This window comes from Rhipicephalus sanguineus, chromosome 6 (genome assembly GCF_013339695.2).
Source record: "Rhipicephalus sanguineus isolate Rsan-2018 chromosome 6, BIME_Rsan_1.4, whole genome shotgun sequence".
NCBI lineage: Eukaryota > Metazoa > Arthropoda > Arachnida > Ixodida > Ixodidae > Rhipicephalus > Rhipicephalus sanguineus.
This window is the reverse complement of record NC_051181.1, coordinates 13,030,172-13,055,410: the sequence shown is the minus strand read 5'-3', so window position 1 is coordinate 13,055,410 and position 25,239 is coordinate 13,030,172. Positions and strand designations below refer to the sequence as shown.

Here is a 25,239-nt window from a genome sequence, read left to right as displayed (position 1 = left end):
ATAAGCATTTCCTTCGCATGAAACAAGCACTACGAGGTTTCTGGAACGTTATTTCAAGAATCAACGTCGACTTAATATTTGCCTTTAGTGTCTCTTTAAAGGGGTTTCTTGCCTCATGAATCTACTTGAGCAAAAGCTTTTAAAATCCGTTGTGTACAAGCAGAGTTACAGGGATTTGCCACACGCTTTAAGCGCTTTCTCTCTCCTTTCGTACCAGCGAGCACACTCAAATGTTACGCAAGGGAACATGATGACTGTTTGTCAGCACACATCATGACCTTGAGCACTTTTCTTTTTTTTTCTTTGAACGTGCGGCTTCTCTTTAGTGTAATTGTGAGCACACACAGTACAGAGCAGGCACATCGGGGCAGCCGAGGTAACTAGGCAACATAGATGCTCATCATTTGTCAAGAGAAGGGTGAGTGACTTCTAGCCTACTTTGAAATTTACTTGCAAGTTCCAGGCCGCATACTGCACTTTAGGGTTTGGCTCACACATTCGCTGGAGCCTCGACTTCGAGTCGGCAGTATTTCCTCACCATGTTAAAAAAGGTGCAGGGCCCCTTTAAGATAATTTAATTTGGCTTTAAAGTGAGCGTGAATTCTCATCTGAGTTGGCAGCACCTTGTGACATCGCCGCTAGTACGATGCGGATAGGGACCCCCCCTCCCTTTGAGCAAGTGTGAACTGAGTACAGTAAAATCTCATTACTACGAACATCAGATTGACAATATTTTCAGATTTACGAAATTTTTTAAAATCCCACCAAAATGCCTATATTGCCAATGTAAGAAGTTTTCAGTACTACGAATTTCAGAATACCGAATATTTCAGATTGACGTACGTAACTTAACCCTGAAATCAATGAGATGCTTTGTTATTACGAAGTCCGTGGATGTTTTGGTATGGAAATCTCTGAAACTTACACCTATCATCATCTGCAGCAGATATGCGCCGGGAAACCCGCTTCAGTGGTGCAGCCCCATCAGCGTTGACATCAGCGTGAGTGTCAATCAAATGCATACAACCAATACAACAGCGCCATAGGCTTAGTCCCGCTGTTGTTAGTTGCTGTCGGTTGGAGCTGCGAAGTTGAGATCGCGTTTTGCGTTTGCTTTTCTGGCAATGAGTTCTCCTGGCCCCAGCGTTAAAAGGAAACGACGCCAGTTTTCACTCAAGAAAAAAGTGGATATTCCAATCTTCGAGGATTACGTGGACAATGACTGTGCAGTGGCTACGTCCGCAGAGCTGACCTGTGAAGAAATCGTGAGCCAAGTGCGGGTGCAAGATTGCTGTAGTAGTGAGGAAGATGACACTGGAGATGCAGAGAGAGACTATTTCCAGCTCGGATGTTGTGGTTTTCCTTGAGAAGACACGCTGCAAGGATATATGTACCCGATGACATCCTTAGGAAGGTTGCGGATGTGGAGGCATACATGCACCAGCGTCTGCTTTCTACTTGCCAGGAGAAGAAAACAGAGTTCCTTAAGCAGTAAATTGTTTCCACACGGTGCCCAGTGTTTTCGTTTACTGTTTGCGCTCCAACACGTGCACCTCCTGCAAAGGTACAATAGTAATGAGAACTAACAAACAATAATGCCAAGGAAAGTATGGGACTTTCAGAAGCCACGGATGTGGCTATTTCGCGCAAAGAAATCACATGGGAAGGCTTAAGGTTTAACCCTTCCCTTGTGATTTCTTTGCACGAAATAGCCACATTCGTGGCTTCTGAAAGAACATGAACTGACTAGCCCAACAACGTGTGCTTCTGAAAGCATAGGACATGTTATTTGTAATAATTGGGATATAAATGTGAAGAAAGTAAAGTAAACGAAAAAGATAACTTCCCGCCGGCAGGGACCGAATCTACGACCTTCGAATAACGCGTCCGATTCCGAGTCCTACGGCGGCAGTCATCCCCCCCGTCCACTTTATAGGGTATATATGTGCATTTAAACCTAGGAGTGTTGGTCAGCGCCAATCGCAGCCATGGCGGCGAGTGTGGAACACTCTTTTTCAGCCTTTTTGGCGTCACGTAGCACGTGATCTTTTTACGAGCTGGCAGCTGACCAATAATCCCTCACATACCACCTGAAGGCATCAAGTCTGCCAGAACGAGACCCTTGCTATGAATGAAGGAAAGAAGATGGTTTTTAAGGGCTCGTTTTTCTTTGTTAGACAAAATAATAATGAGAACTAACAGACAATAATGCCAGAAAAGTATAGGAGATGTTATTTGTAATAATTGGGATATAAATGTGAAGAAAGTGAAGTGGACGAAAAGATAACTTGCCGCCGGCAGGGACAGAAACTGTGACCTTCAAATAACGCGTCCGATGTTCTGAATGTATTTTAATATTTCCCATCGAAAACAGCTTAGCCTGCCCATGACACGACAGGTCTCAATGAATGAAAGGAATTGTGGGAAGGAGATCATCAGCTACACGTCGACGAAGAAATTTTTCTGCGGGCGGAAAATGTGCGGACTTTGACGACAAGCTTGAAGCCATTCTAAAGCAGTTTCATGTAGACCGAGCTTCATGTAAACCGAACGGCCCATGAATAGGCACGTGATCGAGGCGTTTCCAGAGGTGACCTCAATGCCAGCAAAACAATCACTGAACGAAAAAAATTGCCAGCAGTATAAATTTCACTTGTTTTGAGGGTGCACTGTATTTGCACCCTCATAGCAAGACTACTTTTTTAAAATATTCCAAAGTTCGAATATTCGCACACCCCTAGTTTCTTCCTCTTCTGTGTTCTGTGTCATTCAACGATTTCACAAATCCTCTTTTCGTTTACTGATATGGAAAGCTCCAGTGATTTCTCTGGTCAGCTGATCCCTATGATTTGAAAGTATCTCTACTTCACTGAAAAGGGTGGCAACCACATTTCAAGTGATGCCCTGTAACGTGTGAATGAATGTTGTTTGTTAGTGACCCTTTGTGTTCCTAAAGTCATGTGTTAATGCACCGGTGCCGGTGTACATCTTTCCACGTGACAGAGGCAAACAGTACAAAACAGCAGTTGTGTGCTGTGTACACTTTAAGGATTGGTGCAAGACGGCCGATAAAGTAGCGGCCTGGTTATGGGACAACACAGCCACACTTTATTATTATTATTTTATGATTATTTTATTGTTTCATCACAGCACGTGTGATCGGAGGCAAAGGAAAAAGCCATTTAAGAATGGCTTGAGGGAGTCCTTCGCCCCCGTACAGTCAAAGACAGCAGCTGAGGTACAAGCATGTTCTTAACACTGAATTTGACATTAACACTGTGTTCTTAAGATGCATTTGAACAAACCACCAAAATATTGTTACGGCGCGACATAGGCTCTCCGAAGATAAAGAAGACGAGTAAGCATGAAACGCTTGCGCGTGGGGCTCATCAGGCATATTGTATTGGCTGCCGATTCACTGGTGTAAATATCTATTAAATCTACATCTCGCTTCCGTCACATTTGGTGGAGCTGTTGGGTACGACACACATCGCAACAGAACTCCACAGTGGCTGTCGTTTAAGGGGCTTTTCTGCAAAAACATGTGGCGGAAGATACGGCGTGTGCATCTGCACCTAGTGTCTCTCAGGATGAAGGTGATGCGGCAACTGCATCTGCACCTGCGACACCAACGGTCGTGCTCGAACAACTGCGGGATCCTGGCACGTTTAGCGGTTCCGGCGATTCTGATGTGGTGGACGTTGAGGATTGGCTGGCAGAGTACAAACGTGTGAGTACTCGCAACCGATGGGGCCCGACTCTTATGCTGGCCAACCTGATGTTCTACCGCAAGGGAACTGCCAAAGTGTGGTATGAGAACCACGAAACTGAACTCGGGAGTTGGGCAACGTGCAAACAGAAAATGTTGGACTTGTTTGGGAAGCCCTTTGCACGAAAGATGGCCGCGAACAAAATGCTCACGTCTTGGGCGCAGACATCGACAGAATCGTACGTCACGTACATAGAAGATGTGATATCATTGTGTCGCGAAGCCAATGCCAGAGGCCGACAAAGTTGGGCACATTCTTAAGGGGATTGCTGACAACAACTTCAATCTTCTAATATGCAAGAATTATTCCACAGTGGACGCCATTATAAAGGAGTGCCAGCGCTTTGAGCAAGCTAAGAGCCGGTGATTGACAGCGTGTTTGCCCGGCTTCCCAACATGGCTGCAACGTTGTCTTGCGAAGATCAGAATGCAACCACCAGCTTCAGTTTCTCCAGACCACGTCACTCAAATTGCACGCCGCGAACTTGAGGCCATAGCCCTTGCTCCAGCTTACAACGGTGCCAGTGATACGACGTCGATCACTGCGCCCATGGTTCAAGCCATCGTCCTTCAGGAACTCGCCAGCATAGGCATTCACTCTGTGTGCACTGTGACCAGCCCACGGCAAACTTCATGGCGTCCACCCTCGTCCTATCCCGAGCAGCGGTTTCCGGCCCGCTCTCATGACCCTGCAGCTTGCAAGACTGCCGGCAATCGACCAATTTGTTTTCACTGCCGTTGTATCGGCCATCTAGCCCGTTACTGCAATTCTCCCTGGTCCTCGCCACCTCTGACGTCGTCTGCCCCATACCACCGACAGGATAGCACCCGCTTCACACCTTCACACCTATATTAAGCTTGTGAGGGGCACCACCCTGACTGTGCAGCTCTACTCTGCACCAACCTGCCCTCTTTTGGAGATCAAGCTTGTGAAGGGCACCATCCTAACTGTGCAGCTCTACCCTGCACCAACCTGCCCCCTCTCAGAGATCAAGCTCGTGAGGGGCACCACCCTGACTGTGTAGCTCTACCCTGCACCAAAGTGCCCTCTATCAACGACCGAGAGTGTGAAGGACAACATCCCGACAGCACAACACTGCCCTGCACCTGCCCTCTCTCGGACATCAAGCTTGTGAGGGGCTTCATCCTGACTCAGCAGCTCTGCCCTACACCGAGCTGCCCTCTCTTGGAGGTCAAATTTGTGACCACCCATACTCGCGGACAACTTTTCTTGGCAATGAAGGAAAGGCTACGGGGGCGGAGCTACTGCACATGTACTGCTCCGCGAAGTAGTCCGGTTCGGCGCGCGTTTCGAACTTAGTTTTGGTTTGTGAACCTTCCCTACCTCCTGTGACGGCCATTTGATTATTCGAGCGGCCGCCGCAGGCTTACACAGCCATTTGTTAGTGAAATTCGTCACGAGCTCCCTCGGCGAGTCGTCGGAAGAGCTGGAGGGTGATGAGCGCTCACCTGAAGACGAAGACGCCATTTTGACTTTGAGGTGCACGTAAAAGGTGCGACGTTTTCACAGGTGCAAAAGCACGAAATGACACTGCATAAAGCAAAAGAAATATAAATATCTCCTTGGTGCGCGCTGACCCTCTTTTCAAACAGCGCCCCGTAGAAAATAAAGTAATGTTGTTTTTTTATTCTCGCGCAGAAAACACGGACGCAATTGTGGGACTATAATCGTCAGCGGTAGCACACGCGTAGTTCGGCTCTCTAGCCTTCCCTTCATTGCCAAGAAAAGTTGTCCGCGAGTATAGACTGTGCAGCTCTGCCCTGTACCGTCCTGCTCTCTCCCAACGAACAATATAGTGAAGGACAGCGTCCTGACAGCACAGCACTGTCCTGCACAAATCTGCCCTCTCTTGGAGATCAGGCTTCTGAGGGGCGCCACCCTGACTGTGCAGCTCTGCCATGTACCAATGTGCCCTCTCTCAGAGATCATGTTTGTGAGGGCAGCACCCAGACTGTGCAGCTGTGCCCTGCACTGTCCTCCCAGACGTCATATTTTTAGCGCAAACAGGAAGAAAAAGAACGAACTGGCTGAGAAGAGGAGAGGCAGAGAAGAAGACAGTGCACAGGGCAAGTGCTAAACATCAACTGGCTTTATTTAGGAAAGAAAATCACGGAAAAGACAGATCACCTAAAGCGCATGCGCGCAGCCGTAGCATAGCTAATCAATCATCGACCTGAATAGTCTGAACTCGTTGCCGTACAAATGTATAGACGTGTCACTAATACACTCTGTGCCCTTGCTCTTAATATAGAAAGCTTCCAGCAACTCCCTTCCCAAGGTATCACCACCCCTACCCAGAATCTTGATCTCGCTTAGCCGCGGTGCACACGTGCAGGCAGAACAATGGACCGGCAAATGCGCATTTACTACCATTTTTCAACGACAACTCATGTTCCCGTACACGATCGTTGATGCACCTCCCGGTTTGACCTATGTAGGTCTTCCCACATGATAGTGGCATGGCATACACCACGCCTATTGCGCACCTCAAGTACGGCCTGGCATGGTTCTTTTTGCATCCATGCTTCTCTTTTTCATCGCATACGCGTGCGCACAGGCCAACATGGGCATGGCTTGAACTTCACTCATGAACTGCCATCAGATGTTTTCATACAGTTTTTAGATTTGAAATTACGTCTTAGAGAAGACCATGTTTGTTGGCAATACAACCCACGTGCGCAAAAAGATTTGTTGCCTTATGATTCGGCGCACTCTAACTTAGTGAAAAGGGGTATTGCGAAGATTTGCCTCGAGTCTGCTCTGGTGAAGTCGTGTACGCACACAATGCAGGACAGCATTCAGGTTCAATTAGCGAGGCTACGGGCGGCTGGTTATCCGTGCGCGGTCATTGGTGCAGTTTTCCAAAGCATCCTGAAGAAGACGAGAGGCATGAAACCGCAAATTGCCATTGAAGCACGAGACAGGCGGAGACCTGAAGTGGTACCGCATATCCACAGGATGTCCCACAACCTTAAGAAGGTCGCCAGCAAGCACGGAGTTTCTGTCGTGTTCTGTGCCCCTCAGAAACTGGGTGGCCTGTGTGCACGCGTATGCGATGAAAAAGAGAAGCATGGATGCAAAAAGAACCATGCCAGGCCGTACTTGAGGTGCGCAATAGGCGTGGTGTATGCCATACCACTATCATGTGGGAAGACCTACATAGGTCAAACCGGGAGGTGCATCAATGATCGTGCGCGGGAACGTGAGTTGTCGTTGAAAAATGGTAGTAATGCGCATTTGCCGGTCCATTGTTCAGCCTGCACGTGTGCACCGCGGCTAAGCGAGATCAAGATTCTGGGTAGGGGTGGTGATACCTTGGGAAGGGAGTTGCTGGAAGCTTTCTATATTAAGAGCAAGGGCACCGAGTGTATTAGTGACACGTCTATACATTTGTACGACAACGAGTTCAGACTATTCAGGTCGATGATTGATTAGCTATGCTACGGCTGCGCGCATGCGCTTTAGGTGATCTGTCTTTTCCGTGGTTTTCTTTCCTAAATAAAGCCAGTTGATGTTTAGCACTTGCCCTGTGCACTGTCTTCTCCTCTTCTCAGCCAGTTCGTTCTTTTTCTTCCTGTTTGCGCTAAAAATATGACGTCTGGGATACAACACCAACTAGCCCGAGAAGAAGTTTTATTGCTGCGCTGTCCTGCCCTGTTTCAACGCCCGAGATAGTGAAGGACAACGTCCCGACAGCACAACACCGCCCTGCACCAACCTGCTCTCTCTCCGAGATCAAACTCGTGAGGGCCACCACTGTGCAGCTCTACCCTGCACCGCACTGCCCTCTCCTGGAGATCAAGCCTGTGAGGGGCACCATTCCGACTGTGCACCCTACCCTCTCTCGGGGCAGGTTGACGCCATGGAATTGACTGAGTTTTTTATTCTGAAAAGTCAAACGGTCATATGGCAGTTTTTTTGCTCTATATTGTTGAAATTCTGCAGAACTTATTTGCCTGTACACAATTTCATGCGTCATGATGTGAGGGGCTTGAATTGATGCATCATTTGTAAGTTGCTTTGCATATTATTTGTGAAGTGTGTGGGTTGGAAAAAAACATAAGCGTAGTCACGGCTGTGGAGTTTATGTAGCTTACATTGAGCTCTGCAAAAAGCTAGGACGGCACTTGAGCTTCGCCTTCAAAACATGTGATAGTTTAATCAGGCCTCGTTTTCACTGTCTTCTCATTGGCTAGACTGGCTTCACTTTCACTGGATACCTCTATCGTTTCTTGAGTAGAGGAACTCATCACCGCTTTGAGCCATCCTATAATGCCTACTGTAAGTACAGTTGCAAAGGACACACTACACCATACTAATTCATCACTATGCAAATAAGCAAAGTACCCACTGCGTATCCATAAGCCATTATGTGCTCTTGCTGATCTGCACACTTTGTTGATACGGTTGCTAATGATAGTTCATTATGCCTGAGTGCTTTGTAATTAGTGAGCCTTTAACCCATTGAGGCGCTATGTACACAATTGTGTGCACCACTTGTTTTTGCTATTTGTATTGACTAGGGGCTAAGACAGAGCAAGATACATTGAGCTTTGGATGAATTGAACCTAGTGCATAGTAAATTTGTCTTCATTTAACTTCATTTTGCAGCGTACTGTTGCATATGATCAATTTGCTGAAGGCACTACTATATTCGACGAGTTGTTCGACGTGCTGCTTCCCACGACCTGCGTCAAAAGTATAATTTTTCTTTGCTCAACATGGACATTACCCAAAATGAATTTGCACTATATTTCTAGCCTGAGATTAAATTCTATTTATGCAGAAACAGAGCATGAATGGATTAAAAAAATATAAATATTTAATTACATGATAATTAGAAATGATCACCATAACACACATAAAATTAACATATTACGACATTATTTTTGTTGCAATATATCATCGAGTGCCTTTAAATAACATTGTATTAATTTGACGCATTTACAGACATTTCTTCATAGGTGGCATCTTAAAGGGTTAAACCACCCACTCATTGTGCAGTTTAGATGGTGTGACACCTCGGGCGATTTTACCTTTCTTCCATGCTATTTTACATGTGCTAACATGACTCCTTGCACTACATGACATTTGCACAGGATCTTCTTCTGAACGATTTTCAAGCACTGGCGTGGCTCTGTGGCAGGACACCTGCTTGCCATGCAGAAGGCCTGGGTTTCCTTTCAGCTTGAACTCATGAATTTTATTATTGTCATTTTTCGCAATTTTTCACTAATGGACACCGCCGATTTTTGGCTCGCAACCAACACCAACACCAGAATTTCTGCGAAACGAGCTCTTTAAGACCAACTCCGGCGATTTTTTTACTATGTTAAAGTAATTGTGCTCTGATGTCCCTGTCATGAGCCCGATAGTGGAAATGCTCAGCAAGTTCGAAAATAATTTCAAATAAGCAACAAAGCGCAACACCAATACCAAAACCCTACCAAGCAGTACTGTCTTCGCGTGACATATGAGATGGTAAAAACTGGAAATCATGCAAGGCATGCCAATCACACCATCGTGAAGTATGAAAGCTGTGAAAGCCACGAAGAGAAGACGCACAGTGGAAAGGTGACCACACCACACAAGGACCACGGAGCTATCTGACGATGACAGCTGCAATACGGATGCATTTGGAGGTCAACTAGAATCGCCATTACTCGTTGAAGATGTAGAACACACTTGTTTATTTATGCGCTTGCCTGGTTGTGCACTACACCATCAGATGGCACCACCTGTCCAGGCCACTCAAGCTGAAGTTTGTGGCTGCCACAATTTGGTAAAATGCTAATGCTAAGTAGTTTATGGACAAACAAAATTTTTTATATTGTTATAGGAAGAATGTGTAAGTTTATGGGTAGCGGCTTTTGACATTGCGACTGTAGGATCAATGAGATGTAATATAAGCCAATTAGCCACCTATTGCATGATGCGCAGCTTACCTTATACGGATGGACCCGGTCACGGTGACACCAATATACGTTATGGAAAGTGTTTCCGTATGGTAAAATTTGCACATGTGCACTCTACAGCCGGTACAGTACTACAGTACTTTTCATGTGGTAAACCAGCGCTCCTAGCTAAAACACTCTAATATCGAGATGAAGGGTAATCGTTAGCTGCGAGTGCTTAGTGACTATTAGGGTAAATATATGGGGAATCGTGTGCAGCCCGCAATGCAACACCACTTGCCATCCTCGCACGCCCTTCCACAAAGCACTGAAATCCGCATGCCTAACCAAGAAAGCGTGGGCAAAGACACACAATCGTTGCCTTGAGGATAGCAGACGCTATAGCGGCACATCGTTTCCGTCACTTCCATTGCTTTGCCATAAATGACGTCACACACACAGTGTTGCCAATAATTGTGGGAAGCCAGTTGGGCGATTCGAGGTAATCAATAAAATTCATTTGTAAACACTGCGTATCTCTACAGCTTGTCATTTGGCATAAATGACAAACGTGCAAAGGAACGTACCCAGCAAATTTTATTAAGATCCATTGACCTTGAAAAATCACCGGAGTTGGCCTTTAACGCTACTGCATGAAATAGTAATCGTATGACATGCACTCATACCTCGATATAACGAACACAGATATAACAAATTATTGGTTATAACGAAGTAAATGAAGAATAGTCTTGTCATAGCTACAGTGTTACAAATAAAAGTGTATAACGAATTTGCGGATGTAACAAAGCTATTTTCGTGGCGGATGTGACTTAGTTATAATGAGGTTTGAATGTATATAGAACAAGGACTTCAGCCAGAGTTAAAGCTGGGAAAAGTATCTCAGTCCGCCTCTGTTGTACTCTTTATCCAGGCATTAAGTTTAGTATCTTTGCCCAATCTAAAAGCTATCAGCAATTGTTGCATCAGTGATGTGCCAATTAAGAGCTGTGTATTTAGAAATGAGTGTGTAGGAATGTAGGACAGCTGTGTGCTGCATGTGGTAATGGCAGAGTGCTGTTGTGCAGTGGGTTCCTGCATGCCCACGTGTCGTACCTGGCAGAGGGCAGCCCTGCGTGTCTGCTGCTTCTCACTGTGGACCGTGACCTCTTCTTTCCTCTACAGGAGTGCCGACGCAAGATTGCTGAGGTGGGCGCCATGTGTTGTCCATTCATATTTGGTACTTACACACACCTGATTATACTTGAACGTGGGGTTTTGCTGGAGCCAACGTTTCAACATATGGCCTTGTTGAAACATTGGTCCAATAACATTTCATGTTCAAGAATATCCATCTTTGAAGCCTCCATCTTCTCCTAAACTTCTGCCTTGTTTGGACTTACAGCTGTGCCCTAGTGCATGATGCATGGATCCAGCGAAACACCCTGATCTTATCCGACAAGGGGGTTTTGATGGGTCTCCAATTGTCAGTATGCAAAAATTTTTGCGTAAGGGTCGATAACTTGGTCTAGCTACCTGTTTGTGATTACCTAAACGACACATGAACAAAATACGAACTGTAATGATGAAGAACGGCACAGGGCACGGGAGCGCGATCGGCTTGGGCGTAGAAGAAAAAGACGAAGCAGAATAAGAACAGCCGGCCCAGCGAACGGGCGTTGTCTCTTGTTTCTCTGCATTACAATGGCGCAGTCGTCGAAAATGAAGCCTTAAGGCCCACACCGCCTGTGCTCGTGCGTCTTCGGTGGCCATGGAAACCGCCTACCTGCCGCCGCACCAAGCGCAGTTCCGGGACGGCGTCCATGCCTCCTCAGTCCCTGTCAACCTGCCGGCGCTGATAGCATCGTCTGGGGACGGCGTCCAGGCCTTCTCGGCAGCTTTGCTTCAGTTTACAGACGCCGCGCTACCAGTTCACGACCTGACGGCGCACGGGCTCTTTTCTGGAAACGCAGTTCACGCTTCGAAAGGCGTGGATCGAGTAGCAAAGACTCTACCAACATCTGAGCCGCCAAGAGACGCCGTCCACGCTCCCTTGGCCATGGATCTCGCCGGCGTGAGTATTGCGACCGCCGCATACTCCGCGGACGTGATTTCCTGCTCATCGGGCGCCGCACCCGACAAAGTCGTGGATGTCTTGCATGCTTTCACGCAACTGTCTAAGCAGCTCGATGTCCCGGCGTTGACCAACTCCGTGTTCTCATCTACCGCTTCATCATCGGCTGTTTGGGCAGTGCCGGAGTTCCGAGGATTCCAGGATGACGCTGTCCTGTGGATTGAGGCCATCAATTCTTTCGGCTCTTGCCATGCCTGGCACGACAACCAAAAATGGCTGGTGGCTATAGACCGCCTTCGTGGTGGTGCCGAGGCATGGCACAAGTATGAAGGTGTGAAGCAACGTTCCTGGACCGAATGGAGTGGCAGGCTCATTGCTGTTTTCGGCAGGATTTGCCATGACACCTGCATGTTGAATCAGACACATACCGATGACGCAGCTCAGGAGGGGAACCTCCTCGAGTCTACAACTGCACACTGCAACTCATTGACATGCAGCTTGGTAGCCTGCCCACGACCGAACACCGGACTCCTCTTCTCATCACCATTCCATAGAAAGGACCTGCCGCCGAATTTCGGTGGCCGGATAGACATTACACCACCAGATCCATGACATCACGCCACACACCACCAAACACGGCTGCTTCTAACCGTACAGGTCCACGTCCTCGGAATTGGCGAGCTTACGGCTCTTGTGCAAACTGGCGCTCCACGCACTGCGCTGCACCGACGCCATGCCCCAGCGAACCTCGAACCATGGCCTGAGGCACCCCTGTGTGGCCTCGGTGGTTGCGCATTTCCTGTCGGGGCGCTAGACTTGCACCTCCAAACCGAAGCCGGGAGCAAGTTCCTTGCCGGCGTTCCCGTCTTCGAGGACCTGCCCGCTGATATGATCCTAGGGGCTGACTACCTCCTCTCTGGCGAAGTTCGCCTCACCGTAGATTCTTCTGGAGTCAACCTCAGCCGCTTGACTCCAAGTACTACATCGACCCAAAGGTCCCAAGTCGACAGACCACAACCCGAAGTGGCTGCTGATACCAAAAGCACCTTCTGTGACCAGTCAGACAAACATCTGCTGGCTTCACGGCAGTCACTGGCCGAGGGTGAGTACGCTTCGCTCAAGGAAGCCAATACGGAGACCATCGATGTGACCCGAGCAGCCGTAGCCGGCATCGGCCATTCCGGAAGCCTTGCGCTCCAGGCCGATGGAGCCAGTATCGACCATTCCGGCAGCCCCACGTGCGAGTCTGCTGACGACGGCAAGTGCTTTACTCTGACACCTGGCATACCACCTGAGCGCCGCGCGGATCAAGACGAAGCCGTCATGGGTTCCGCCACCGACCGGTTAAACGGCAACCAGCTCGAACAAAATAGTGAGATGCCTTCAGAAAGCTTCAAGAATTTCGACGTGGAACGAAGCTACGGGCGCGTTCACGTGTACGGACGCGGTACGGAGACACCAGAGACCACCTTTTGTCCTTGTTACAGCAGAACTAACGATTGCAGGGACAGCAACGCAGACGCTGCTACGTCGAGTCATGACCACGCTCCGCAGTTTGTCCAAGCTTGTACGCATTCTTCGCTGTGCAAGTATTTGCCTGCCCAGCACACAAACAGGGATGGAGACCAGCGCCCCAAACTGTTGCAACAAAATTGTCAGCTGAGCGTGCAGCGACCACTACGGCACAGCCAATGCCGCCCTCCTGAGTTGTCTTTGAAAGAACGTCTAGACAGGCTGCAGCATTGGAAAGACCGACCACTGAGGTGCAGCCAGTGCAGACCACCAGACAGTAGTGCTGCAAATGACGGTGAAGTGTCCAGGACGGCTACAGACAAGACATTGTTGACAGGATGCCATACTTGCAGCGTGGCCGAGTGTAATGATGAAGAACGGCACAGGGCACGGGAGCACGATCGGCTTGGGCATAGAAGAAAAAGACGAGGCAGAATAAGAACAGCCGCCCAGCGAACGGGCGTTGTCTCTTGTTTCTCTGCATTACAGAACGTACAAAATGTAACATGCAAGCACCTGTATTTCTCCTTTCGTATTTCTTGATAATGCGCTTTTTTAAATGATCACACATAACGGTGCTTGGAAAGTGGCATTATATCCGAGCAGAGAGGCAATACACAGCGAAAATTTCTTCTTTTGTATGTGTGCAACTTGGCTATAACTGCAGCTTTTTAGAAAGGTTCCTCTAGGATAATTTATTAATCAAGATTGGCCTGGTTTCTTGAAGACCTTGAAAAACCTTGAATTTACAAATGTCACTTTTTTTTGTGGCCTAAATACCTTTCCCTGGTGACACTTGTAGGTATTGGGCTTGCTGCGTCCCGTCCGTAGTTAAAGCAAGGATGACGGAGGCTTCAAATCGCAACAAACAACAATTTACCGTATTTACCCGCATAATTTGCGCCCTCGCATAATTTGCGCACCCCTAATATTTAGCCAGCTTTGCTAAAAAAAAAATATTTACTCGCATATTTTGCGCTCCCTGCCCCGCTCGAGCCAGCTCGCCGGCGCGCGCGCACGGAGAAACTTTAGACGCCGTGCCCCTGCGGCCCTCACCGAGCAGGCGAGCGCAGTCATACACAAGACAGGCTGCGAGTGCGAAGTCCCTTCTTCCGATTACTTCGTTCTATTCTCCGGAAACCACCGAGACCATATCAACCGTACCCGAACACCCAAACCTGTTCACTGGTTGTCGGAACTGTTCGAGCGTTCTCCCGCCGTGAGAATGCATGCACGCAACACGGCACGTACTACTTTCTGCATCGGAGGCGTGCGAGGGCCAGTCGCGCCATTTCCCCTCGCTGACCCCCCTCCTCTGCGTCCGCGCTGCGACGCAGCCTTCGTTGATTTCGGAAGTTTAGGTTTCGCGATCAGCCAGTTGCGTTCTCACTGTTCTCTTGCGCTGGGCTACAATAACTATTCGGCAAAATTCAAGCTCACTGTTATAGAATTTGCCTAAGGAAACGGGAACCGTGCCGCAGAAGAGTTCGCTTTTTAATACAAGACCGGGAAGGAGACCGTTCCGAGGAGCGACCGAAGCATGGAAAGTTTCCTGCCGTTGAAGAATACCTTTTCAAATATGTGCGAGAGCTTAGGCCCACCGGTATCGCCGTGCCGTGGCACCTCGTTACTCCCAGCATTGTCGCGAAGAGCTTCAAGAAGACGCCTCAACGCACTTGACGGAACCAAGGCCGACGCGCTTTGGGAGGGCGGTGACAGCGGCCGCGGCGATGATTCTCAGCCGGACTTCTCAACCAGTGATTCTGACTAGACCGTGCATGACTGAATCTGACTGGTTAAAGTACGTGCTAATTCTGTTAAAAACCCTTCGTTTGCGCTATAATTTATTTTCGTCTTTAATGTATTATATTGCGCGTGTTAGGACTATATATTGTGCATTATTTCAGATGTGCTCGCGAAATCTCCGTGTAATTTGCGCACCCCCTTTTCGGAGCTCCAAATTCGTGAAAAAAAGGTGCGCAAATTATGCGAGTAAATATGGTATTCAAAACTGCTATGAATCATATGGCAGGGTCGTCCCAGTGACACGGAGCAGCGAGGTGGCAACCGTGATCGGGCAGCAGCAATTCGCCAGCGTGGGTGGCAGCATCCGTGCTTCTTGGCAGTCAAGGCACCTCTCCTCTGGGAAGTGTGCAGGCTGCCCCTTTCAAAGCGCGCTAATGGGCCACACGCACCGTCACTGTGCAACACATGGCGCTATCTCTAGATAGTCGGTGTGCGTGGTTCCCACATTCCCCCCCCTCCCCCAAAAGGCAGGGTGGGGACCAGAGGATAGTCCACAGAGTCCGGCCACAGGGATCCTAAAGTGTAGCGAGAAGGACAAAAAAAACCAGTACACATTTTCTTCTCGACACCAACAAAAGTATAGCATCCTATACAGAACAACGAGGCGAACAATACATCAGTGTACAGTAGACTCTCGTTAAACGGAACCTGAAGGGACCAAGAAAATGTGTTCCATTTAACAGGAGTTCCGTTTACTGAGAGAGGAACAGGGCTGCAGAATTCAAGCACGAAACCAATCATGCCACAGGCAGTTGTTCCGTTTAAGCAGCAGTTCCGTTTAACAGATTTCCATTTACTGAGAGTCTACTGTACTTTGGGAGGGCTTACGAATATTTCCTCCTCCCCCAAATGTTCATGGAAAATGGAACCGGGAAAAAATATACAGTCGATCCCAGATATATCGAACTCGAAGGGGACCGCGAAATAGTTCGATATATCGATAATTCGAAATATGCGTATTTAAGGCTTTCATTAAAGCACTGCAGGCCTCGATACAGTTTTCCTAAATCGTAAAAAGGGCGAACATAACGATTCGCACACATATGCTAAAGAACAAGGCGAGAACTTCTTCTTTTGCAAGTTAGCGCACTTTATTTCGCATGCAAATAGTCCATAAACTTGTCTTGCTTCTTGCGCGCCGTGAATTTATCAAGTCATCGTCAATATCATTGAAGCTTTCCAGATAAGTAAATTCAACACCTTCGACCACAACAGCGGTGATCGACGCTGAACGCTGATGCGAGCTCTGTAGCGCGGTAAAGGGTTTGGCGGTGGCAGCGGCGGATGGCATCTTCAAACTGGATGGGTCCATTTTCGCAGCATCGGCAACGTCAGCTATGATCTCGGCATCGATGCAATCAGAAACAGGTACATCGTTATCTGCACCGATAAAGTCACTCGCTGTGCCCCCGTCCGATACGGCGCCCGGAAACGCTAATAAGTCGCAAAATTCACTGACGCACCGTACGCCGCAGTCGGCGATCATGACGCGCCCAAAGTCGTCACCTGGCACCAAGGCCCGTAAGGACACAGTGCGCGACGGTGCGTTACTTGATGTTGTTCCAAGCACCAGTCACTCCCGAATGACGATTTATCAAGAACGGAGCGAGAAGTACACATGCCACAAGAGACAACGCAAACAACGCTGCACACAGAAACATTTCTCCACCGTCGACATGTTGGCGATACCGATGGCACTTGTGGCTTTGTAGAAGGCAGCCACTACTTTGGCGAGAAATGCGAAAAAAAAAAGCGTAGCCTCTGAGATCTGCATTTTAAAACCGAAAACACTAAAAAGACGTCACGAGGTTGCGGATCTCGAAGGCCATGCTTTGCGGACCCGCATGCCATCGTGCGCGAACGGACAAGGAAGGGAATGCAAACATTACAACAAGGCTGCCAAGTCACTTCGAATTCTCATTTTGGTGCCCTCGGCAATCAGCCTCTTTGAAAAACACTAGCCCATGCATTAAAACCTGCGGATCGCGCGTCAAATATACCGGTGAACTGACAAGCGCTCCGCAACGAACTAGAGCAACGCAATTTCGTCACCTGCGCGCGACGAGGGACTGGAACTTCTAAGAATGCGGCCGAAAAATGATGAATCTTTGTTAGGAAAAATGCACTTTCTGGGCTTCGGCGCGGGGCAGCGTTCGATATAGCGGATGTTTCGCTGTGCGGGAGTTCAATATACATGCACACCAGCCCCATACTTTTGCATGGGAAATTCAAGGGGATTTCTCAACTTTTCCATATAGCCAATAATTTGATATATCCGCGTTCGATATATCTGGGATCGACTGTACAAGCACAGGTGAAGGGAATTAGCATCATCTTCCCAAACCCCTCTTTTCATCGTCACTGAGGACACAGGTGGTGTTGGTGACTGCGCGGCCAAGCACTGGTGAGGGATGTCTGGATCCCCAGCAGCTGCATCTTGTTGTGCATGAAAGGGTTTAAGATCCGAGACATGAATAGGGCCATACACTTGATTAGTCAAGCAATCTTTCAACATGTACGAAAGCCTGGATTTCTGGGTCCTAAAGCCTGGATTTCTGGATTCTATACGGTCCATCCTGCCTGTTAGCTAGGGAAGCTGCAAAACCTTTCGACACATCGCTGAGTGGGGTGTGTCCGCTTCAGCACCATGTCTCCAACCTGGAAGGTTATTTTGTGGTGATGCTTGTCGTATTGTTCTACCTCTTCCACACATGATACATCGAGGTGATGCCTTGCCTGCTGTAGCGCGTCAGTAAACCTCTTGCTTTAGGTCACCTGCAAACTTCATGAAAGGCTTTTGAATAGCATTCGCCGATGCAAAAACATTGTCCTGCAGATATTGCAAATTTTGCCCAAGTTAAGTTGAGCAGGAGTGAAACCTCTTAAGCAATTCACTTTCGTTCTCATGGCAAATGCTATTTCTGCGAGTTTAAGGTGGCGGTCCCACTCCAGTGGCAAGCGCTCGACATTTTAGTTATTGTTTACTGGCGCACTGTGCTTTCTCTGCTCAATGGATGAATATAAGTTGTATTGCATTAGAAAGTTAACGTTCTCCGCTTTCTAATGACAACTAGTATTTTCACCTAGTCTGGAGCGTTATTTCATGGCACTGAAAACAGTGTGAGCAAAAAAAATTTGGACCATCTCCCCGAAGGGAACTTAGGGATGCGAAGCAGCAGCGTTGCGCACAGGTGGCGTCACGGGTTGAACGGCGCTAACGCGGGTGCTGCAGTGAGCGCTGGAAGATTCGTTTGAAGCGAAACTCGGTGTAGCGTTTTGTTTGAAACGCAGACACGGGAGGCGAGCGGGCGTTGGAGTCGGCAGCTGCGGGCGCTCCGGCGGGTAAGGGAGAAAGTGACGTACGCGGGCACCTGCGAGGGAAGCGTGCGAGGGGAGCGTGACGTCAATGCCCAGCTGCGGCGTGACCTACTTGGCACTGCTCCAACACCTGCGCCGAGGGAAGCGCGTTGCCTCACGTTTGTGCGGACGGACGGCGTTACACAGGCTATGAGGAATTCTCATAGTTAAGGTGGTCTTAGTCACTGAGCATTGATCTATGGCTCTCTTCAAATTATCTAACGAAGTTCTCGTCTTAGCTAGAACTGTCACGCCTAACCTCGTCGTTACCTGACCGATGTTAGCCTGTATGGGGTTTATATTGTACGTCCTTAGCAGGAGAGGACGACTCACCGACCAGTGTGAGAAAGGCATTGTAGTCGTGCAACGGCATCTGTTGAAGGGAAGGCCCGGCCACAGCAGATAAGTACGGAGCTCCGAGACCCCGATCCGAGGTGTCCGGGACAGCCGCGGCTGGCGCGCCAACCGCAACGCCAGAAGTCACGACGGCTGCAAAAGACCGGACCGGAATCCCAGAGGCCCCAACAGCCAGACGTGTCCTCAGGTCCGCCGCCTCCCGTCTGGCATCGTCGAGTTGGCGGCGAAGTTCTTGCACTACACTGTCACGCCATGCTGCAGCCGCCTGGAATTCTGCACTCGTCTTGACAATTGCATTCAGTTCCGTAATCACCTGAGCACGAATGCTATTCGAAACTTTGGTCTTGTCATCGAAAAGGATATTCTCAATTCTCTTTTGGTGCTCCATTACTTGCGTCCACAGTTTCAAAAGACCAACGTCAACTCCAAGGGATTGGCAGCTAAGTCCCGTAGGCACGCCATCTGCATTAGCAATCGCCTGCTGACCAACGAAATTATCACTTGTAAAATTGCTAAGGACCTCGTCCGTTGTAAAATCATGAAAGCCATCATCACCGCGCGGTGAAATAGCTATGTCCTGCCCTGTTGGCGAGCTTCCCGAACTGGGAATGTCTCCAACAGACATTGTAGGAATATGTGTCAGCCGAAAACTATCAGTGGCACATACCTGCAAGAATCGCCATGATGGCCTCCCCGGGCAACAGCCAATGGCCGATATCAATGAAATTAAATAAAAGAAGCCTTTTTGACCGCAACCCACGCGTTGAATCAAGTCATGGAATGTTTAAAAAGACCTAACCACAAGAGATAAATGCATAAATGCTTAAAAACTTACGAAATCCCAGAAAACAGGCAGGACCAATGCAGACACCGACCAGGCAGAAGCATGAGCGCTCGTGCTTCTGACGGCGTTACACTGGCATCTAAAACAGCATTTTTGCTGTACAAGCCTCCGTTGTACTGCGAGTGCGGCAAAACTGTTCAACATAACTAAATGAAATTTGCTGAGCCTTTTAAAGAAGCGCTATGCACGGTTTCTATGAAGAGATATTGCCAGTAAAGCAATTAGAAATTGATCCAGGCTCCGATAAAAATAGTCAAAACAATGAAAGTTCATGAGTAAATAACTTTTTTTCTGTTCAGTGTATAACAACAATATTGAATGGGTTTCCAGGCTACAATGTGCTTTATGTCTACGAGAAGTTGTTTTTTATTCTGATGATCAGTTCATGAATTATTACTACTTCAATTCGGCAATTTATGGCTCTACTTGGTCAGGCATTACCGACGAAGGGAAAAAACTATCCAAGCTGAAACTCTGATATCTTCAATTTTCAAGGAGCAAGCATTTCTCTAGGTTTCTATGAAGAGAAAATTGTCGTAAGTTAATTAGAAAATTTGTAGGACAGCAGTGAATTGAGCTCATTTTTCTGCTTGCCAGGCTCGTGCAAATTTACTTTTTTTTTCTTTTAGAGGCTAATTCACAACAAGTATTGCACATTAGCAGGACCATGTAGTGTCTTGTAATTACCAGTACTCACTAACTTTATGAAGCAGTGCTTGAAAGCAAAGATTTTCAAGAAATAATAAATCTCGCAAACATTTTTTGGTGGTGGCGCCATCTGTGAAAAAAAAAACATCAAGTTGTTTCACGTCAGTTCCGATGTTCGTCAAAAGTGGCGCCTCTAAACATTCCTAAGCCGCCAAAACACGGATGGGTTATTTCTCCAGACTTCAGTGTTTGTTTAGCCCAGTGGATAAAACTAGTCACCACGTCTTCAGTGCACAATGTAATCCCATGGGGTGCTGAAAAAAAAAAAAGAAAGAGAGGGAGAGAGAGAAAGAAAGAAGGGAAGAAAGCGTGTTGCACTGTACATCAAGAGTGCATGGCCAGCAGGTTAGTATACGCCTTTGTGCACCGCCTATAGAGGTGCCACTGATAGCCACCTTGCGGGCACCGCCGACAGTACGTGCGGGAAGCCGAGCAGATGACAGCGCTTTGCACAGCTTTGCTGTGGGGAGATGGATGAAATTGGCGGCTGCTATTTCCCCTTCGTGCGGGTGCCAGACAACTAATTCTGCGCTGGAAAGGCGCGGGCCTCTACGAAAGTGGACTTGTGCACGATGTTTGTCACAAACGAGCGCTTAACTAAGCGCACGTCGCCGATTTCGAACGACGGCATGAAAGCCTGGCGCCGACGGTCCGTGCGCGAGAGACGCGCGCATCGAAAAAATAAGTATAAAAAGGCGCCGAAAGCGCGCCCCTTACCCTCTCCGCAGAAGACGCCACCGACATAGCCAACGCACGCGAAACATTGGGATATTCGAGAAAGTAAAGCAGCGCCAGCGGCGCCGTGGCGCCATCTGATTTCGCAGACGAATCGGTGAGAGGATCTAGCCCTTTCCCTGGCTTTCGCTATGCTACGCACAGACGAATCATATGCACCTTCCCGAACCCAGGCGCGATCCGATACAGGCCATGCATGCGCGCGGCGACGGAGACAACAGATTCAGCCAGTGAGGAGTCAGTCAGCGAATAAGTTATGGGGTTCTAGTGATAGCATCGTTCGCTCGACTGCAGAAGACGTGTTGTTTGATGATCTAGTGCTGTGAGTAAAGTATCAAGAGATGACGCCGCAGGAGCAGTGACAAGCTTTGAAGAGGGTCGCCGAGGAGACATGTGGTGACCGACTGCGGAGGAGAACGAACGTCCGCGTGGAGTGAATCGTCATGCCGGTGAATATGAAAGGTGCGTCGCGCAGACCAGCGTAACAAGACCCAGCTATGAGATGCAGCTCGTGGTGAACATCCGCTTTGTTTTGTTTACAAAGGTGACGTCTCAATCACTTCTTTTTTCTGAAGTCAACCATTGCTGCATTTCTGTTTCTGTAAATAATAAATATAGAACTTAGCTTGTAATAGCGTGGTACATGTGCCGCGCTAGTACAAGCTAAGTTCATGGACGACCAACTTGCCCGAACTACAACACTTCTGAAATATAGAACGTTTGAGCGAAGTGCCCTTGGGGGGCACGGCGGTCGAACCGAACCACCGCATGCTCAGGCTGATAATTTCGGTCGTCAACCAGTGTCAACATGATCGAGTGCATCCAGCGAGCACCGATATGGCAGAACGAAAGCATCAGAACAAGAAGCACACAATGACGAAGCGGCTCACCTTTGCCAACGAACAGCGGCGATTCATTGCTTCCGTCACTCTTGCTCAGGAGGCCTTGCGGTGAGTAAAACCGTGTTCCGGGCGTGTTTTTGTAGGTGTTTGAGCACTCCGCTCTACAGCAATTGTTATTCGACATCCCTTGAAGTTTCGGCCACCAGACATTCGACGAACATTGCTCATTTCACTACGGAAACGTGAACAACGCGGAAACACACATACAACGACATAGAAAACCACGGCGGCCGTCTGCTTGCTTTCCTGAGAGTAATGACTGAGTTCGCCGCCTATGGCGCTTCCGTCGGTGCGCACCAGGCGTATATCATCTGCATACATCAATGCTGATAATGACTGTTCAATGCGTTTTCCTTGCTTGACAAAAGAGAGGCTGAAGCCAAGTCCACTCTCTTCTAATTTGGCTTCTAATCCTCTTAGGTACAGCATAAATAACAAGGGTGACAGGGGACACCCCTGTCTCAGCCCTTGTTGTATCTCTATAGACTTGGATACCTGCTTTTCCCATTTTATAACTACCTTGTTACCTTTATAGATATCCTTTAAGAGATTAGTTATTCCATCTTCCGCATCTAGTGTGTCCAGTATTTCCCACAAGTCCTCTTGTATCACACTATCGTAGGCTCCCTTGATATCCAGAAATGCCAGCCACAGGGGTCTGTGCTCTTTTTCTGCAATTTCAATGCACTGCGTCAATGAGAACAGATTGTCCTCCAACCTCCTATGTTTCCGGAACCCATTTTGCAGTTCCCCCAGCACCCCCTCATTCTCAACCCATGCCTGCAGCCTTTCCTTTATAATTTGCATCACCAGCCTGTAAACCACTGATGTCACTGTTATAGGGCGGTTGTTGTTTATATATGTCTGCTTTGTCCCCCTTTCCTTTATAGATCTTGCTCATCCTGCTTAGTTTCCACCCATCGGGGACTTCACCATCCATTATTGTTTTGCTCGCTGCCTCTCTTAATGTGTGCTTAGACTTTGGACCCAATTTCTTTATGAGCATAATTGGGATGCCGTCAGGGCCTGTTGATGTGCTACTAGGAACTCTCTTCTCTGCCCTTTCCTACTCTCGTTGTCCAAATGGAGCCACTGCGCTACTTGCTCTATCCTTGTCCGTTAGGGTGCATATGGCGCTTCCATGTTTTTTAAATTTTTCTGTCATCATTGTTCTTATATATTTCATTGCCTCATCCCCTTCTTGCCTGACATCTTGAGCTGTAGTTATAAACCTCTGCTCTAGGCTTGTCTTCTTACTCAGGGAGTTGAGATGGTTCCAGAACTTTGCAGCTGCCTTCCTATCCTTCTTGTTTACTTCTGCCAACCACTGGGCCCTGTTTCTTCTAATCTTTTCATTGATAAGATGGGATGCTTCCCTTCTACAGCTTAAGAAGTTATCCCATTTTCTTTCGACATCATCTTCCGGTTCACCCCTCTGCTTAGCGTATCTGTGTTCCTTGGAGGCTTCTTGACGTTTTACTATGGCCCTCTTAACTTCCTCGTCCCACCAGCTCTTGGGTTTCTGTCTCTTTTTCCCGGTCGACTTGACTCGTACTTTAGCAAGCTCTAGCTGAAACAGTCGTAGTTAGTTTTGTGTACGTCCACGCTGTTTTAGTATCCTCTGTGATTACTTTCTCAATTTGTTTAGTTGCTATTTCTATTTGCCTTTCTGAATAAAAGTTCCCCTGTGGTTGCTCATCTTGCCTTCTTCCTATTTTCATTTCTCTTCCAAAACTCAGCTTGATACGTTTGTGATCACTACCTAGGCTTCTGGCGCCATATTCATCTATGTTCATTGCCCTTAGCCTATCATACATCCTGTGTGACATCAGTGTGTAATCTATCGTCGACTGTAGCCCTCCTACCTCCCATGTTATCTGCCCTTCACACTTCTCAGTACTGTTGCAAATGATTAAATCATGCCTTTCACACATATCCATCAGCATTCTGCCTGTTGGGTCAGTATATCCATCCATATCTTCTATGTGCGCGTTCATATCTCCTAATATAATTATCTCGCACTCTTCTCCTAGTTCATCAATGTCCTTTTCTATGCACTGCACCATTTCTTGGTTTTCCTCTCAGGCTTTTGCTTCTATCCACAAGTATACAAAACCCAGGAGTGTCATCTGCCCTGCCACTTTCCCTTTTAGCCATAAATGTTCCCTGCACTCCTGCTTGACCCTTTGCCAGTCTGTACTTTTATGAATAAATGCCCCAATACCACCCCCCTTTCTGCTGCCTTCTGTTCTATTGCAATATTCCCATGCGTAGTCCGGATTGCTAGGTGGTTGTTCCATGCCCCTAAGATGTGTTTCTACAAACCCATATACCATCAGCTTCTCCTCCCTTAGCTGCTCTTCTATCTCTCCCCACTTCAACCTATTCCTGCCACCCTGCATGTTAATATATATATATACCCTACGTCTGAATTTGCTCGGCCCTCGTGCTTACGTCGATTTCTTCTCCCCTGGACTCTACGTGTCTTGGATATTGGTGTCACTTTGAAATCGTATCTGTCTACACTGGTGGCCTCAGGGCACTGTGTCCCCCTAAAAAAAGCTGTGGCTTGGCGACCCATTCTATTACCTACTTTCCTGCCCGTAGCGCCACTATAATGAATGCCATCCTGTACAAAGGGGCGAGAGCCGGGCTCGTACACGTCCTGGTTTACCTTCATTACGGTGTACCCAAGCTGCCGGCCCATACACCTGATGACACAGTTAGCCTCCACCACTCTTCTTTCCATCCCGCTAGACTGCCCCCGGACCTCTGGGATTGTGCATATGGTCACATGCACACTCTCAGAGGCTTCTCTAAGTTTACGCACCCCACTCTCTAACTGTCTCTGAAGGTTGTGGCTTTTTCCCTTCAGCACATCGTTGAGACCAGCATGAATATAATGACGAGGTTTTCGCCCGCCATGCTGTCCCCTACCACTTCCTGAGCTTTGGTCAGTGCATCCATCATGCACTTCCCTGACTGGGCCTCCACTCTCACCCTCCTGTCTGCCTTCACTGTCGTGAAGACGCCCTCCTCAACCCTGGCCACGTTGGGGTCCCCCACCACTAGGACCCTTCTACGCTCCAATCGTTTGCTTCCGGCTTGCGATTGTTGCGCTCCCGTTCGCGCCCGCTGTGTGCCCCCGACTCGCGGTCCCGAGCCCGCTGTCGGTGCTCCCTGCCCCGCCCCGCCGGGAGACTGCCGCGCCACATCGCTGTAGCTTCTCGAAGCCTCCATGCTGTCGCCAGCTCCCACCTGT

At 48.3% G+C, this 25,239-nt stretch overlaps 1 protein-coding gene across 2 annotated transcripts in view; it reads left to right on the top strand.

Annotated features, from left to right (window-relative positions):
* Positions 1–25,239, top strand: part of LOC119395603 (vacuolar fusion protein MON1 homolog A) — a 332,663-nt gene that overhangs the window by 192,155 nt on the left and 115,269 nt on the right. For both annotated transcript variants that reach the window (XM_049416693.1, XM_037662580.1), the window contains one exon: positions 10,771–10,891. In XM_049416693.1, coding sequence (XP_049272650.1) covers positions 10,771–10,891 — 121 coding nt within the window. The remainder of the gene's footprint in view (positions 1–10,770; positions 10,892–25,239) is intronic.